This window comes from Rosa chinensis, chromosome 4 (assembly GCF_002994745.2).
Source record: "Rosa chinensis cultivar Old Blush chromosome 4, RchiOBHm-V2, whole genome shotgun sequence".
NCBI lineage: Eukaryota > Viridiplantae > Streptophyta > Magnoliopsida > Rosales > Rosaceae > Rosa > Rosa chinensis.
The window spans coordinates 14,128,609-14,143,916 of record NC_037091.1 but is presented as its reverse complement, the minus strand read 5'-3'; the positions used below and the strand labels follow the sequence as shown (position 1 = coordinate 14,143,916).

At 37.0% G+C, this 15,308-nt stretch overlaps 2 protein-coding genes across 2 annotated transcripts; one reads left to right on the top strand and one right to left on the bottom strand.

Annotated features, from left to right (window-relative positions):
• Positions 1–14: 14 nt before the first annotated feature.
• Positions 15–1,868, bottom strand: LOC112197469 (cytochrome P450 CYP73A100). The gene is made up of 2 exons (XM_024338158.2): positions 999–1,868; positions 15–800 (listed from the first exon to the last, which is right to left on the bottom strand). The coding sequence occupies exons 1-2, from the start codon at positions 1,838–1,840 to the stop codon at positions 65–67; spliced, it is 1,578 nt and encodes a 525-aa protein (XP_024193926.1). The 5' UTR covers positions 1,841–1,868; the 3' UTR covers positions 15–64.
• A 1,710-nt stretch (positions 1,869–3,578) lies between these two features.
• Positions 3,579–9,738, top strand: LOC112199879 (biotin carboxylase 1, chloroplastic). Its single transcript, XM_024340855.2, has 16 exons — positions 3,579–4,030; positions 4,166–4,220; positions 4,666–4,991; positions 5,266–5,407; positions 5,777–5,875; positions 5,967–6,023; positions 6,652–6,723; positions 6,971–7,060; positions 7,176–7,235; positions 7,508–7,693; positions 7,787–7,879; positions 7,960–8,041; positions 8,367–8,473; positions 8,596–8,671; positions 8,843–8,952; positions 9,414–9,738. Exons 2-16 carry the CDS (start codon positions 4,176–4,178, stop codon positions 9,468–9,470), a joined length of 1,602 nt encoding a protein of 533 aa, XP_024196623.1. The 5' UTR covers positions 3,579–4,030; positions 4,166–4,175; the 3' UTR covers positions 9,471–9,738.
• Positions 9,739–15,308: the final 5,570 nt, after the last annotated feature.

Genomic DNA, 15,308 nt, shown 5'->3' with positions numbered 1-15,308 from the left:
TATTGATAAATACTTAAATAGTTTTTCAAATGGAACACTTTGTTTCATGAAACCAATTTGGAAGTTATGCCACAAGTTGGTTGAACACAACAGTCGAATGGTTTGCTATGTGCAAGCTGAACTGCCCTCCTTTTTCACTCACATCAATCTTCTCCACCCCATGTGGAGCCTTCATCTCAAAATGCGACACCAGTTTGGCAATCACGAGCCCTAGGATTGGCAGTGCAAGTATGATCCCTGGACAACTCCTCCTTCCCATACCAAATGGCACATATCTAAAATCGACTTTACCACCAGCCACAGCCTCTGTGCCAAGTTCTTCTTTGAAGAATCGCTCCGGCCGGAACTCCTCCGGGTTTTTCCACCACGCAGGGTTGTTGGCTAGCCGCCATGCATTGACAACCACCTTAGACTCTCTGGGGATGGTATAACCCCCTAGCTTCGCTTCTTCAAGGTTCATATGGGGTACCAACAAAGGTATTGGGGTGTGCAACCTTAATGTCTCTTTTACCGTCGCTTGCAAGTAAGGTAATGCATGTAGGTTGGATTCTGTTACTGGAGCGCCTTTAAGGACGGTTGAGATTTCATCGCGGATCTTGCATTGAACAGTAGGGTGGTTGACCAGCTCAGCTATTGCCCATTCCATGGACCATAGGGTAGTTTCTATTGCTGCAACGTTAATGTTTTCAACAATGTAGAGCACATTTTCTTCACTGATCTCACCCTTCATTTGAGCATCTATTATGTGATCTATGGCACAACTTATCTTGTGCTTCTCTCCATTGGCAGCCATGATTTGCCTACAAAAATATCGAGTAATAATAATATAACACGTTTAGATTAATCTACAATAAAATTATTTGTACCACATTTACTGATCACATCTTTCATATAAATTTACAAATTTCATATAAAATCTACGTATATAAGCGAATTATACCTTTATGGGAAATGCGATAAAGGATGCGATATTAATAACAACAATAAGAACAAATTACCTTCTTTTCTCAACAAAAAAGTTATTGAAAAAGGCCAGCCGCCTAGTTTGCAGGTCCCTGCACTTGTTCAAGTACCCTCTTAGAAACGGTCTGAGCAATGGAATGAAATCTCCGTAGTTATACTCGAAGCTCTGAGCCAACCGGCTTCTTTCGGAGTTAAACCGGGTAGCATCAACGAACAACGGGTCCTCTTGTGATTCAAACTTGGCATCAAACATCATCCTATACATAATGTTGTACAGCATCAGTTGCAAGCGTTTCCTAATGACTATCCCTTTAGTCTTCACTCCCTCGTCTTTCTTCAGATCATTCACAACTTGGTCCATTTCCTCCTCCCACATGTTGCTATAATGTTGCACAACTTTGTTGGTAAAAAATGGTAGTGTCATGATCCTGCGCATTTTGCGCCAATGATCACCATACACTGTGAACACCATGTCCTGGCCATTGCCAGTGAAAATGTCGAAGACAACGTTGCGAGGACGAGAGCCAAACTCTACTCCCTGGCTGTGGAGGACTTGAGTTGCTAGCTCGGGGTCCGAAACCACAGCCAGGTTTTTGGAGCCAAGTTTCAGGAGGAATATGGGACCATAGGTTTGTGACATGGTTGCGAGAAGGCGGTGGTTGAGGTCATTGCCTAATTGGAGCCAGTTGCCAAAGATTGGGAGGGAGAACGGGCCAGGAGGAAGATTAGAGGAAGTGGAAACGGAATAAAAGACGTAGGCAATAATGGGAATTAGTGGGAGGACAATGTGGTAGCTTAGGAATTTGGAGGGTGTGACAAGCATTGTTACTGTGAGAAGAGAGCAAAACAAGATGGATTTGGTGACTAGATGAGCCATCGTTAAGATTGGAGTGAGGATTATGAATTTGAGAAGGGACGTGGGTTTTATATAGGTGTATAAGGTTGGTGGGTGGAGTTGGTCTCAAATGGTTTTAAGAGGATTTCAGGGGGCTCTGTTTCAAAATCTAGGTAGGAAGGTGGGGGTATATAGAAGTCAAGTTGGGTAGGTAAAGTGCTACTAACAGAAGCAATTTCAATTCTTTGCTTGATATTTGATCGTGAATGAATTACGTGCCAGAGAAACAGCTTTATTCGGCCCAAGGACAATAGTTTTCTCCACATGCACTCATTTATTTTTCCAATAGTTTTCTACATATTTCTAGCACTTCCGTAGACATTTTTACTTTGAGCTTTTCAACTATTGAATTCGATGAAACAATAAATCTGAAAGTTAAAAATTCATAGCATTGCATTGCTTCATTTCTTTAAATGATATTGAACCAAGTTGAAGACTTAGCTAAAGAACTGCCTGGACCATTAGATTATGTCTTGATTGTGTTTTATGTCTTTCAAGTTTTAAGAATGTATTTTTAAAACATTCGATTATATCAAAAGTTATAATTTCATTTCTAAATAGCAAAAAATAATATGTGACATCAATCTACTTGCTTTAGAAACGTTTTATGATAATTTGTTGAACTTATTTTTTCAATTGTGACCGAACAATAATAGTTGAGAAGTTATATGACAAAGTGGTGTTAGCTAAGTGGTTAGAGCGCTCACTACCTAGGATTCAAGTTCTGGGTTTGAGTCACCACGAGGGTAGGAACGAAATCTTTTGATCCTCTTTATATAATTAAAAAAAAAAACCTATAGCCTCTTTTATTAATCATTAGGCCAAAAGGGGTGGGCAAACCGATTGATATGATTTAGTATTTTGAAAAAAAAAAGTGAAGTCCACACTTTATTTTACAATTCACACTCTATATTTCCTTTTTTAGTAACTTAAATTTTTTCAAATTGAGTTTTGTCTTTTTATGAGAATTTTAACCAAAGAAGGAAAAATGGAGTGTTGATTACAAATTAGGGAATGTGAATTCCATTCCCTTTTAAAAAAGTTGTATTGTTCGTTGTTGTTGGTGACGAAAAATTTCAATGGGGAATTTGGCTTGCCAATGAATTCGGACTGGAGTAAGAGTTGATCGAGAAGCTTCCTTCGTTGTTGACTTGGAGTTGACCTGCGGTGGGAAGGAGGTGGGGAGGGGGTACATGCAAAAAACTCTCCGACGCTCAAGTTAGAAACTGTTTGAGTTGTGTGCAGTAACAATAGTCGATCAGATATCTTACTTGGTCATCGTGCCCCTTATTCATAGGTGAGGGAGGGCTTGCACAATAAGTCGCGATTATTATCGTTAATACCTGTACTTATTATAGCCATCATGTCGCGCTTAATAGTCTGATTTATGATCGCCATCATGCCGTGTTTAATAGCCAGATTTATGATTGCCATCATGCCGCGTTTAATAGCTTCCTTCATTGCAGTATTAACAATGACAATTATCATCGTATTCATGATCGTCATTACTCGTATATTTATGGCAAAGTTTAATTGTCATGATGGTGAGTCAAAGTCGTTGACTAGTCCACAGTTGCTAAATTGGACATAATCCTTTTCTTATAGGTTCAATACTACGATTGACATATAGTATTTTTTTTATGTCTTTTAAAAAGTTAAGTGTGATGAACATGAGAGTCAAAACACTCTAACCAGATCAAACCAGATTTTGCATTTCGGTTCAATGGTTCCACAACTCAAATTCATCAAAACCGAGCTATACACAAAGCTTCGATTTGGTTCCGGCTTGGGAGGTCAGCAAACCGAACCGGGACGGGACCGCGCCCCCACCCTACCAAATTTATGAGTTTTGGTGCATCTACTTACGCTGACACGGCGCGATCTCATCCGTCAGTGTATCAAACGCGGTCACGATCACATTGAAGGCAGCAGACAGCCGAGACTCGGTGAAGCAGAGAACCCGATTTGAGAGATCAGAGCGACAGCCATTTCCATTTGGGCGGAGCAATCAATCTCCCACTCCCCTCGTTTTCATCGACGACTCCACTATTATTCACATCTCCTCTTCGGACCTTCCCACCTTTCTCCCTCTTCATATTCACACTCTCCCTCTTTCGCCGCTCCAGGCTCACATTTCTTGCGCTTCATTTCATTCTGAGACAACTCAAAACGGTACTCCATTTCTTCTTCTTCTTCTTAGCCCTTAGATTGTGCTACATTTGTAGCAGAATCGTTTGATTGCTTGCTTGCTCTCGAGTTCATTTGCTTGTGATTGTTTGATTTGAATTGACTGGGTTTACCTATTAGGTCTGGTGAAATGGACGCCACCATGCCCATTTGCAAGACTGTTACTCCAACTCCGGTGAGTTGCCTATATTTTCCGAAGCTCAATTTATTTGAATGTACGGTTCTGAATTTGGATCGGTTGAAATTGAAGTCATGTATAACAAGAATTTGATGCTTGTATAGTGTGAATGGATCGTCTTTGTAATGCATGTTAGTTAAGATTTGGTTCCAGTTTCTATGCTCATAGTTGGACTGCGATTTGGTAATCTTCATGAATTTAAGACTGGGAGTTCAGTTTTGTAGAAAATCACAATATTCTAGCTTTATGCTGCAAACATATGATAATCGAATGATTATAATTAGGAAGAAGTTAAATTTCGGTTTCGTCGATAAATTACTGATGAGTTTTCTTTTGTTATGCCGTCTTCGGAATTACCTTTTTGTGTTTTGATTGCGTGCATTGGTTTTGGTTATTGTGTGTGTTTTAACATTTTGTTTCTGGTTTCTTGTGTCTATGGAAGCGCTTATTTTTTGGGAAAACTGGAGAGATCAGGAGTTCACAATGTAGCTTTATGGTGGGAAATAAAGTTAGCTTTTTGAGGCAGAGAGCTCAGGGCGCTCAGATTAGTTATAGATCAAGGAAGCATGCCGGAGCTCTCCATGCTACGTGTCTTGCTGATAAAATCCTGGTGGCAAATAGAGGAGAAATTGCTGTTCGTGTTATTCGAACGGCGCATGAGATGGGCATTCCCTGTGTGGCTGTTTACTCAACAATAGACAAGGATGCACTTCATGTCAAATTGGCTGATGAATCAGTTTGTATTGGTGAAGCAGCAAGCAGTCAATCGTAAGTGGTTATCTGTTGACTTGTTATTTTCCAATGCTTTTCTCCTTTCCTCTCTGGTTTTTTAGCGAAGAACTTGATACAATTGAAAAATGGAGGTTATGAGGAATTATGAGGAAAAGACCACCACTAAATCACAAAAGAATGTTTTTCTGTAAACCACCTATAAATTACGTTCTTTACGTTATATTATATTAATATTTATAGTTATCCTTCATCTTTGTTTTGTTTTAGATGGCAAATGTTAAGCTTGTGCTTTTGATCTGTCTGACTACAGGTACCTAGTGGTTCCAAATGTTTTATCTGCTGCCATCAGTCGTAAATGTACAATGCTTCATCCTGGATATGGTTTCCTGTCTGAGAATGCATCTTTTGTTGAAATGTGCAAAGAACATGGAATCAACTTTATTGGTCCTAAGGTACGTACTTCAAATGAAAAAAGCTTCATGATACGAAATATTCAAATATATTCCATTGATCACATGGTTGGATACTTGATGCAAGTCATGTAACAATGATAGTGTATAGCTTAAGGTCAAAGTTCATGTATAATAGTTTAAATAGTTTTATTTTTTATTTTTTATATCTGGAATGATTCTGTAACGAATATTGAACTTGGCAGAAAACTGTGCATAAAATCTTTGCTATATTATTTTTGTCGAATTCTTTTTCGTTTGTGTTGATCTAGATTCTGTATTGTATACATTTTTGTCTGTATATGCTCCATATGGTTAACTATACTCAAGTCATGTGGCTGAAGTTTTCTCCATTCTTCTTACATTTTGCAGCCCGAAAGTATCCGTATTATGGGTGATAAAGCGACTGCCAGAGAAACAATGAAGCAAGCAGGTGTTCCAACTGTACCAGGAAGTGATGGATTACTACAGGTATGTGACTGAACTCTTGGTATTATTTAGATAGCTATATGAATGGATTGCGTAGTAATTTGCTTATCTTTTCAATAATATCTTTCTACAGAGCACAGAGGAAGGAATCAAGCTTGCCGATGAGATTGGTTATCCTGTTATGATCAAGGTAAATGATCTTAATAGTATCTCATGATAATTATATATGGTATGCTCTTTCTGTGTCTTAGAATTTGCACTGCCCAAACTGTCATGTAACTGTGAAAATTCAAAATTACAATTCTTCTGATATGATATGGTGTAAAAGACTAAGGGTTTAATATTAGACTTATTTGATAAAAATTAGTATTAAAATGAGGCTGAGTACATAGTATGCAAGAATGGCTGCTCAAGAATTGTATCAGTTGAATAAAAAAAGGCTCTGAAAATTTACTAACGCTAGAAGCTGGTAATTACTTTATGTAGCTTGTAGCTTTAAATTTATATCAAGAATGAAGGCTAGTAAGAAAAGACTTCACTAAGAGGCTTAATTCCTAGTTAACTCTTGTGATTTCTGACCTGTTATATCTGAAATTTGAAGGAGGCTGTTCATTTTGTGAGTTTTTCTAATTGATCTTTACTGTGTGTTTTATTTATTTACTGAATATATTCGAGTTAAAAGAGAGTTTTTAAGACTTGAATGAAGTAAACATAAGTTTCTACAGGAGTGGGTACCTAAGTATTATGGAGTAAATGCAAAAATTTGTATGTTATTTTGTTTGTTTCTGTGAAGTGATAAGCATTTTTTGCTATTTAAGGCAACAGCAGGTGGTGGAGGACGTGGTATGCGTCTTGCTAAAGAGCCTGAAGAGTTTGTAAAGTTGCTACAGGTATGCCTGCTCTTTTTTATTTTTTTATAATTGCCTTTTCTGAAATACTTTCTGACGTAAAAAATGAAAAAAAAAAACCGAAATCATTTTTGGTGGTATATTTTAGTTTTTGTGTCAAATAAGTTCACCATTTTACTATTTGGTTCATAGTTTAATTGATCTTGTCATCTGTAAATAAATATTATATATTTGTATTAGCAGTGTTGCTCCAGCGTCTTAATTTTCTTCCTCACTGAATTGGTTTCAGGCAGCAAAGAGCGAGGCTGCAGCTGCTTTTGGAAATGATGGAGTTTATTTGGAAAAGTATGTCGTGAATCCTAGACACATTGAATTTCAGGTAAAGTACTTGGTGAATATTCCTGTAAAATCTCATGGTCATACATTGCAACTCGAATACAATTTGATATTTAATGCTGGCATATAACCTCTTGATTCATCCCTCGTAAATACAGGTTCTTGCAGATAAGTATGGTAATGTTGTTCACTTTGGAGAGCGTGATTGTAGCATCCAGGTACATTTAAGCAGTCTAATTGGTTTATGTATTGGTATGCAGCTGTCTGCAAACAAATTTGTTTCTGATTTCTAATTGTCTATGAGGCAAAGCAAAACCTGGTCATATCTTACGTTGTAACAATTCTAGTAACTTCAGAAGTATATTATCCAATTTCAGACCAAAGAAAAATGATTATTTACTTATTTAGCTTGTTTTCTATTTTTTTCTCATAAAAAGGTCAAATCCAATGTCAACTGACAAATTGTTTTTTGTCTATTGAACTATCACAGAGAAGGAACCAAAAGCTGTTAGAAGAAGCACCCTCTCCTGCATTGACCCCAGAATTGCGAAAAGCCATGGGTGATGCAGCAGTTGCTGCCGCAGCATCTATTGGTTATATTGGTGTTGGAACCATTGAGTTCCTTTTGGACGAAAGAGGTTCCTTTTACTTCATGGAAATGAACACTAGGATTCAGGTTAAACTAATCTTTGAGATTCAAATTCTTCAACCAATACAAGATTTTGCTCAGTTAAGCTGAACTTAATTCTCTCCCCCAATTGCACCACAGGTTGAACATCCTGTGACAGAAATGATTTCCTCTGTTGACTTGATTGAAGAACAAATTCGTGTTGCTATGGGAGAAAAACTCCGATACACACAGGTATATAACGATTTTCAGTTCACACAGTTATCTATAGTAGGATAGTTTTCTGATGATATTTCTGCTGGCTTCAACTACAGGATGATATCGTGCTCAGAGGGCATTCAATTGAATGTCGTATCAATGCAGAAGATGCTTTTAAAGGATTCCGACCTGGGCCAGGTATGTGTACATGTTTTGGTTTGTGGTAACTGTTGAAACCCTTTACTTTGTGATCCCTCAGTGAATACTCAGTACATAAGAACATTTATGCATGCAGTTGACCTTTTGCAGTATTTTATCAAGTATTGGGTTATTGGGGTCTACCCAGGCCCCGTTAAGTTGTGACATAGGTTCTAAGTTATTTTTGCGTAGGTTAATGTGTCAATAACTATCAGCACTGCTAGCTTTCCGTCGCTTTTAGGGTGCTCGGGCTTGTACCGGATGGAACAATGACATTCTGTGATTTAGTTTTTTAATCTATTTTTAATCTTCTGCTCATTTGCAGGTAGAATAACAGCTTACTTACCCGCCGGAGGTCCATTTGTTAGAATGGATAGTCATGTTTATCCTGATTATGTGGTTCCTCCAAACTATGATTCCCTTCTTGGAAAGGTTTGTGCCCCAAAGAACCATGTATAGTCGTCATTGCTTTTATAAATAATTAAATATACACTATAAAAATGAGCTTTCAGGTTCTTTTTCTGAATATTTTGTCAAAATTGTTTTTTAAATAGCTTATTGTTTGGGCACCAACAAGAGAAAAGGCAATTGATCGGATGAAAAGAGCTCTTAACGACACTATTATAATAGGTAATGTTGAAGTTCATTATAGAAATAATTCATATTTATATTCTTTTTGTCGGTATGTACACTTTTTATGAAAGAAAATTTGTGTGCACCAATTGAATTTACAACCGAAGTGACAAGTTTTGCGGTTGGTTTTTTATTTTGTATTTTTTAATTAGCACCTTTGTTTCACAGGGGTTCCTACAACTATTGAATATCATAAGCTCATCCTGGAGATAGACGATTTCAAAAATGGGAAGGTTGATACTGCTTTTATTCCCAAGCATGAAGAGGAGCTAGCAGCGGTAAGAAGCTATTTTAACCTTGAACATGACTTTACCAGTGACTTTGATTTTTTATTCTGGGTATTATGGTGGTCACAACTGTTTTCTTGGTGAAACAAGTTTGAACAGACTTTAAACTAGATAATGTTTTTAAAGGGTTAATTAGTCAAGTAACATTTCCTATATCTTTGCAATTTATTATGATCCTGGCTCTACATTCGGTTTATAGTAATGCCTGTAAAGTCTTTCATATTTGAAGTCCTTTGTGCCACTTGGCTCACTCTGAAAAAATTGCATATCTTGTTAATCCATAACCTAGTACTACTAAAATGATCTGGTGGAGATTTATAGTTAATGTGGGATATCGTAATTCAAAATGTTTTTATTGTACAATTCTTTTATATTTCTTCAAGAAAACAAATATCAGAGTTTTTTTTTTTCAGTTCGCTAATGCTTGTAGTATCCCTTCATTGTGTATACAGCCCCAACAAGTGTTGCCTGCATTCCCACCCAAAGAACTAGCTAGTGCAAGTACGTAGATGGACGGCTCGGGAATTGCTACTCCTTTCTGTTCTAGTCAAAAGCGGCAAAATCGTTCACTTTTTTGTATGTTAGTGTTTAATTGCTGCCCTTATTGGTTGTAAAATTGAGATGCCTTGCATTATGGAACTCCATTTGAAATTTTGATATGTTCCTATTGTAAAAACTTGTGTTGCTCACACCGTATATGTAGAAATGATAAGGGTTTTGCAAACTCATTCATGCCATTATACTATGCAAGATGCTTTCTTTCATTACTGGGTTTCATCCTAATTCCAATTTGAGGCATCATGTTTGATTGAATTTTCCGTGTTTGGTTGTTGACGGAACTCAATATCACTGTGGTGGCATTTAAATTAGGCAGTGGCCCGGTGATCCCTTTTGCTGCTCCCATGTCATCCAGGGAAATAGGGTAGGAAGACCTAGGTGTCATGTTATATGTAGTCTCAAATTTCATTCCTGTTAAATTAGCTTGTTACGTCAAATAACATGGTTATCGACACTATTTGCTACATAGAGCCGAAGTCTCCTTATGCTTGTTCTAGTTTCTAAGCGATCCGACCGTGTATTTATTATTATCATTATTATTATTATTACTATTATTATTATTATTTTATTATTATTATTATTATTATTATTATTATTATTATTATTATTTTTAATTATTATTTAAAAAAAATGGTGTCTCAGAAGTGTTGGTGACTTGAGATCGTGTTTGACTCCAAGAACCTAGCCAGCTCGGGCGAAACCATAGAAGGTCTTCGGACGGACGACCTCCACAACGTCCTTCCTAGTTCCTAGCTATCATCTCCCCATGGACCCCATCAAATAACACTAATCTGGAGTGGCTTTTTTTTTTTTTTTTTTTTTAACCCCACCCCACTCCCACCTTTGGGGCTCGAACTCCTGACCTCTTATATATAAGACCAAAACCTTACCACCCCACCAAACACACACACCCCTTAAACACCGGTGAGATCAACAAGTGTTGCGTAGTCCAGAGGAGCTACTGCTGCTACTACTCGAGCCGTCTTGACTTCATTTGCTGCGATCGAATGAAGAGGTTAATGTGTATAGTAGCAGTGACCCTAGGATGAAGAGTAGCGGTAATAGTTTTCGTATCAAACTTGGTATATAATTCTCTCTCTCTCTCTCTCTCTCTCTCTCTCTCTCTCACACACACACACACACACATTTTGATATGAGGTCCAAGTAAACTGAATTTTTTGTTTCACTCTCTACGTTAGTGCAATAGTGCTCACTGCTCACCAAATTTGAATAATCTTATTGTGCTTACTACCGCGTTGATAGAGTAATTACTCAAATAAACTATGGTCTACCGTAGATATTAAGATAGCAAACGTTTCTCTTATGCCCTACAAATTAATCCTCATCTCACAAACCAAAATACCAAATTAGCGTTTCTTACTAGCAAAATACACTGAGATAAAGCACTAAAGCAGTAAACTTAACAATGAATTTAACCCAAAATGAGAAAATGTCATTAGGTCAATTCATCAGAAGTTGAAAATGACAAGACTGATATCCAATTCAAAACGGAACCACACGAGTCAGGAGGGAAGTAGTAGATGAATAGTTCCTATGTATGCATCCAACATAATACCACAGCCAAAATATAATGTATTATTTTAGATTTTTTTTTATGCGAGATCCGACACAAATCTTGAAATTTATTTCAGTATTTGAACAAATAGACTTCGAGTCTTTGACAGTATCACTGAAAGTTTTCCTCCTCAGCTCAGCTCTGTGCCAACTGATCAAATTCAATTGCTGTTCCACTGCAAATAATCAGTATAAGCTTTGGTTTTCTCATTGACCCTTTGCCTGCTCTTCAGTATAAGCTTTGGTTTTCTCAAGGAACCATCAATGAAAACAGATCATGAAATCCTCAGTCTAGAAAGTAAGATCAAATGGCACCATGTTGGTACCCTGTGGAGATTTCAGGTGATAGCTATGAATGGGAGCTGTGATTCTCAATGGTTTAGGAGCCATTCATCTATGTCTGATAAACTTATAGCCTTCAGTTAGAGGTTGATGCACCAAAATCTCGCCACTGTGAGAGCCCAGCTGATGTTGATTGCGTCTGGAACAGCCGGCTTGAAACAGGCTGTGACTGCGGCTCTGTTGGCCTGAACCGTTGCTAGTCTTGGCTTGCCTCCTCCCCATTGCTGGAATAACTTGGGCTTCCTATATTAGCCATGGTTTGGTATTGATGGAATTTGGCCCCAGGGTAAGTCCATACATGGAGGGAGTGCTGTGACTGAATGAAATATACAGAAACAATCAATATCACACCATGAAAATAGAATAATATTAAACTGCGACCAAATTAATAAACTGGTAGAAAGATTATACCTCTGGTATATCATTGATCCGATGAGTAATTGAAGGCTCTCCTGCCCTACGATCATCTTCTTCCTCCTCATCCTAACCTTAAGCATGTCTTAAAAACCTTCACTGTTCTTTCTATTAGAACCTATAGCTATCAGTGATTGCAGAACTGGGATGAAGATTGATAAGAGTTTAGGTCCTTTTTATAGGAAGATGAAGGCTGTTTTGAGAGAAAACAATGGCTGAGTCGCAGAAACAACATGGCGACTAAACAAAGGGTTAATTCTAGGGGTAAAACAATGGTTGAATTTTTTCCCATTATGATTTACCCCTCTTTGCTCATTATATTTTTCCATTCTCTCTTTTATTTTCGACAAAGATTTTTTTCCATTTTCTCTTAGAAAAACTCAACGACTCTGTCAAAAGAGAGAATTATTTTATAAAAAGCAACTTCTTTATTACCTGACTATGACAATTGACATATATTTATACTTTATTTTCAAAAAAGAATGGTAATATAACTTCTTGACAACAAAAGTTACAATGCTCTTGTCAAATATGGTGATGAGCATTCCGCCAAAAAAAAAAAAAATGGTGATGAGCAAGAGATTTTGTTATAAAAATGAATCCCAAACAAGCACTACAACACAAAATAACTCAAATCTGCAATGGACAAGCTAAGGCGAGTCACAAACTAGTTCTAAGGCTCTGTTTGGGAGCTTTTAAAATAGGTTAAAAGTGTTTTCAAACTATGTAAAGTGTTTTTTGATAGGGTTGGGGCCGTTGGGCAAAGTTATAAATACTTATTGAGTTATAAAAGTGAATTTTTTGTGGTGTTTTAAGGACATTAGACATTGCTTCCTAAAAGCATTTGCTCATATTTTAAAAACCTATGCCTAACAAAGCTGCTTCAAGCAAAAACACTTTATTACAAAACTGTTTGTAGAGAATCAATCTCAAATAAAGTCTAAATCTAATGACGAGATATTCTCAAAGGTTTGATGACCAAACACACAAATAATAATAATATGGATCTCTTCTTTGAATAAGCATAACACGATCTACACTAAAAAAGGAAATCTAATTAGCAAAAGTTCTTCTTCTTCTTTTTTTTTTTTTAATAATTTTTTTATCAAAAGTAATTGAGAAATTTTAAATACACACCCCTAATCACTTAATACACATCCTTATTATTTTATATTTCAAATTAGATTTTGTAGGTAGGTTAAATGACAGATCTATGCATTCTAAAAGAAAAAAAAGTCATATTTTCCTTATATTATTCTATTTAAATATTTATGTATAAATAGTTAGATAAACACAAAAAATTTCTATACATGGCCTCCCAATTTAATACAAGAATAAAGTTAGAAACTATCTAATTTAATTTTTCCTTAAATAAATTGTAATTAAATGAGGTTAGAAACCATAATATTTAGAATTTCAAAATCAATGGCATTAAATATTTTTAAAGCATATCACTTTACTCCCATTTTTTAGTTAATTTCCTTTTTTGTTCTAAGAGTTATGATTAATCAATTTATTTTCTAATAAAAACATCACATGTGAAAAAACTTTGTAATTGTTAATTTGTTTGATCCCTCTAATGACAACTTTTTAGTTCCACTACTGTGGAGAAAGTGAGAAACTACTGATATAGTTTTGCTTGAATGTTCAACTCATAATTTTATACTTGATTAACATGGTGTTTGGTGGATGTGAGCTCAAATAACACAAAACCTATTTATATGCATATATTTAAAGGGAACAATAATAAATCTTTATGGATTTCTCAATAACAAACACAAGTAATCAATATTGTCATTTACAAAACGTCAATATAATAGAATATACTAATCGTATTAAATAGTAATCCTAATATAGTAAAAAAGTAGGATATTTAATATGCCAAGATCAGTTTTGTCCTAGTTTTTCTCGAGTTCTCTTCCTCGAGAAACCCTAATACCCAAGACCGGTTTCTTCTGATTGATACCTCGAGCTCGTCCAGCGGCGACCCGACTAGTGTGGGCCTCTGGCCTCGCTGGTGTTGGGATTTGCTGCCGGACTGGTCTTCGACCCGATTTGTTTTCAAGAGTGCTCCATGGGTGGTTGAGCTCAAGGTAGGTCCAGGTGGCTTGCGGCTTGTGCTCTGATGACCGGCGGCGTGACTGTGCTAATCAAGACAAGTGTCTGGTTCTGAATTGGTGGTGGTGCAGATGGTGGGGTGCTGAACCGGGGCGATTCGGAGTTGGGCCTTCATGACGGTGTGCGCTGAGATGGCGTGGTGCGCAGCGGTTTGGGTCACAGCGGCAGATGGTCGCGGTGGGAGGTCGCGGCGGGTGGTCGTGGTGGCGTAGATCTAGGCGGACTGGGTCGTGGCAGTGCAGGTCGGGTGGAGGCGCTGGGCTGGTGACGTACGACATGTCGTCTGGGATGATGGGCTGGGACCAAGGCTGCTAAATGGACTCTGGAGTTGGATTACCTTTGGATGCTCTTGGGCCTACTAATTGGGGCTGGGGTGTTTTTGCCCTAGACCCAACCTATGTTTTTAGTTTGTCTAATTACAATAAATTCCTTTTATTAGGAAGCTGGCCTACGGAATGTTGTATTCTACATCCATAGAGGAAGATTTTCTTGAAGCACCGCAATTGAGCGCATTGGCTTCGGAAGCTTTTTTTGCTATTATTCCTAGCTAGAATATTCTAGTTCTGATAGGCTCCTGAATAGAGGAGCGGAAATGTTTCAAATGTAATGGCACCTATCACCCCCTGGTGGGAACTATGTACCTGTGCCATTCTGGCCTGTGTTTTGCTATGAAATCATTATTCAAAAAAAAAAAAGTAGGATATTTCATAATTTTTTAGATTAAGGATATTTTAGGTACTTTTGGTTGTGTATTTAGTAAAATATTAGAATGAGAATTTAAATGGGTGGTGTATTAAGTACGGAGTGTGTATTAAGTAATTAGGGGTGTGTATTTAAAACTTCTCAAAGTAATTTCACTTAAATAAAGTGCACTTACATACTGAACACAATCACAACATTTACATCCAATGACGAACACCAATAAACTAAGACTAAACATCCTCGCTCGAAAGAGAAGAAACTGATATGTCAATGAACAAAAATAGTCAGCAATAACTAGGACATGTTACCACAATAGAAAACTATTGGGTGAGCTATCACATGATCCTTTGATCGCATTAACACATATTGGTAATGAAACGCACGGCTTTAAGCCGCCAAAAACATGGGTCTTATTGACAATGGACCCATTATCCAAGTCTAGGCACCCATTGAAATCTATGATGACAATCTTAACTCGAAAAAGCTTGAGCTTATTTGAGATCATATCACAGATCCAAAAGTTAGAAACAACTAAAAACTTCAAACAAACATAAGTACAAATTGGAAAGAAACCACCATCACTGATAGAGAAAACTATGTTGAAAAGATCATTTAAATAAAAATAATTAAAGACTTCA

Excerpts from the sequence above, each read along its gene's own strand:
- LOC112197469 (XM_024338158.2), bottom strand. The coding sequence starts at position 1,840 with ATGGCTCATCTAGTCACCAAATCCATCTTGTTTTGCTCTCTTCTCACA. Across the intron at positions 801-998 it reads TTTTTTGTTGAGAAAAGAAG|GCAAATCATGGCTGCCAATG; the intron begins GTAATTTGTTCT and ends ATATTTTTGTAG.
- LOC112199879 (XM_024340855.2), top strand. The coding sequence starts at position 4,176 with ATGGACGCCACCATGCCCATTTGCAAGACTGTTACTCCAACTCCG. Across the intron at positions 5,408-5,776 it reads TCAACTTTATTGGTCCTAAG|CCCGAAAGTATCCGTATTAT; the intron begins GTACGTACTTCA and ends TACATTTTGCAG. Across the intron at positions 6,724-6,970 it reads AGTTTGTAAAGTTGCTACAG|GCAGCAAAGAGCGAGGCTGC; the intron begins GTATGCCTGCTC and ends AATTGGTTTCAG.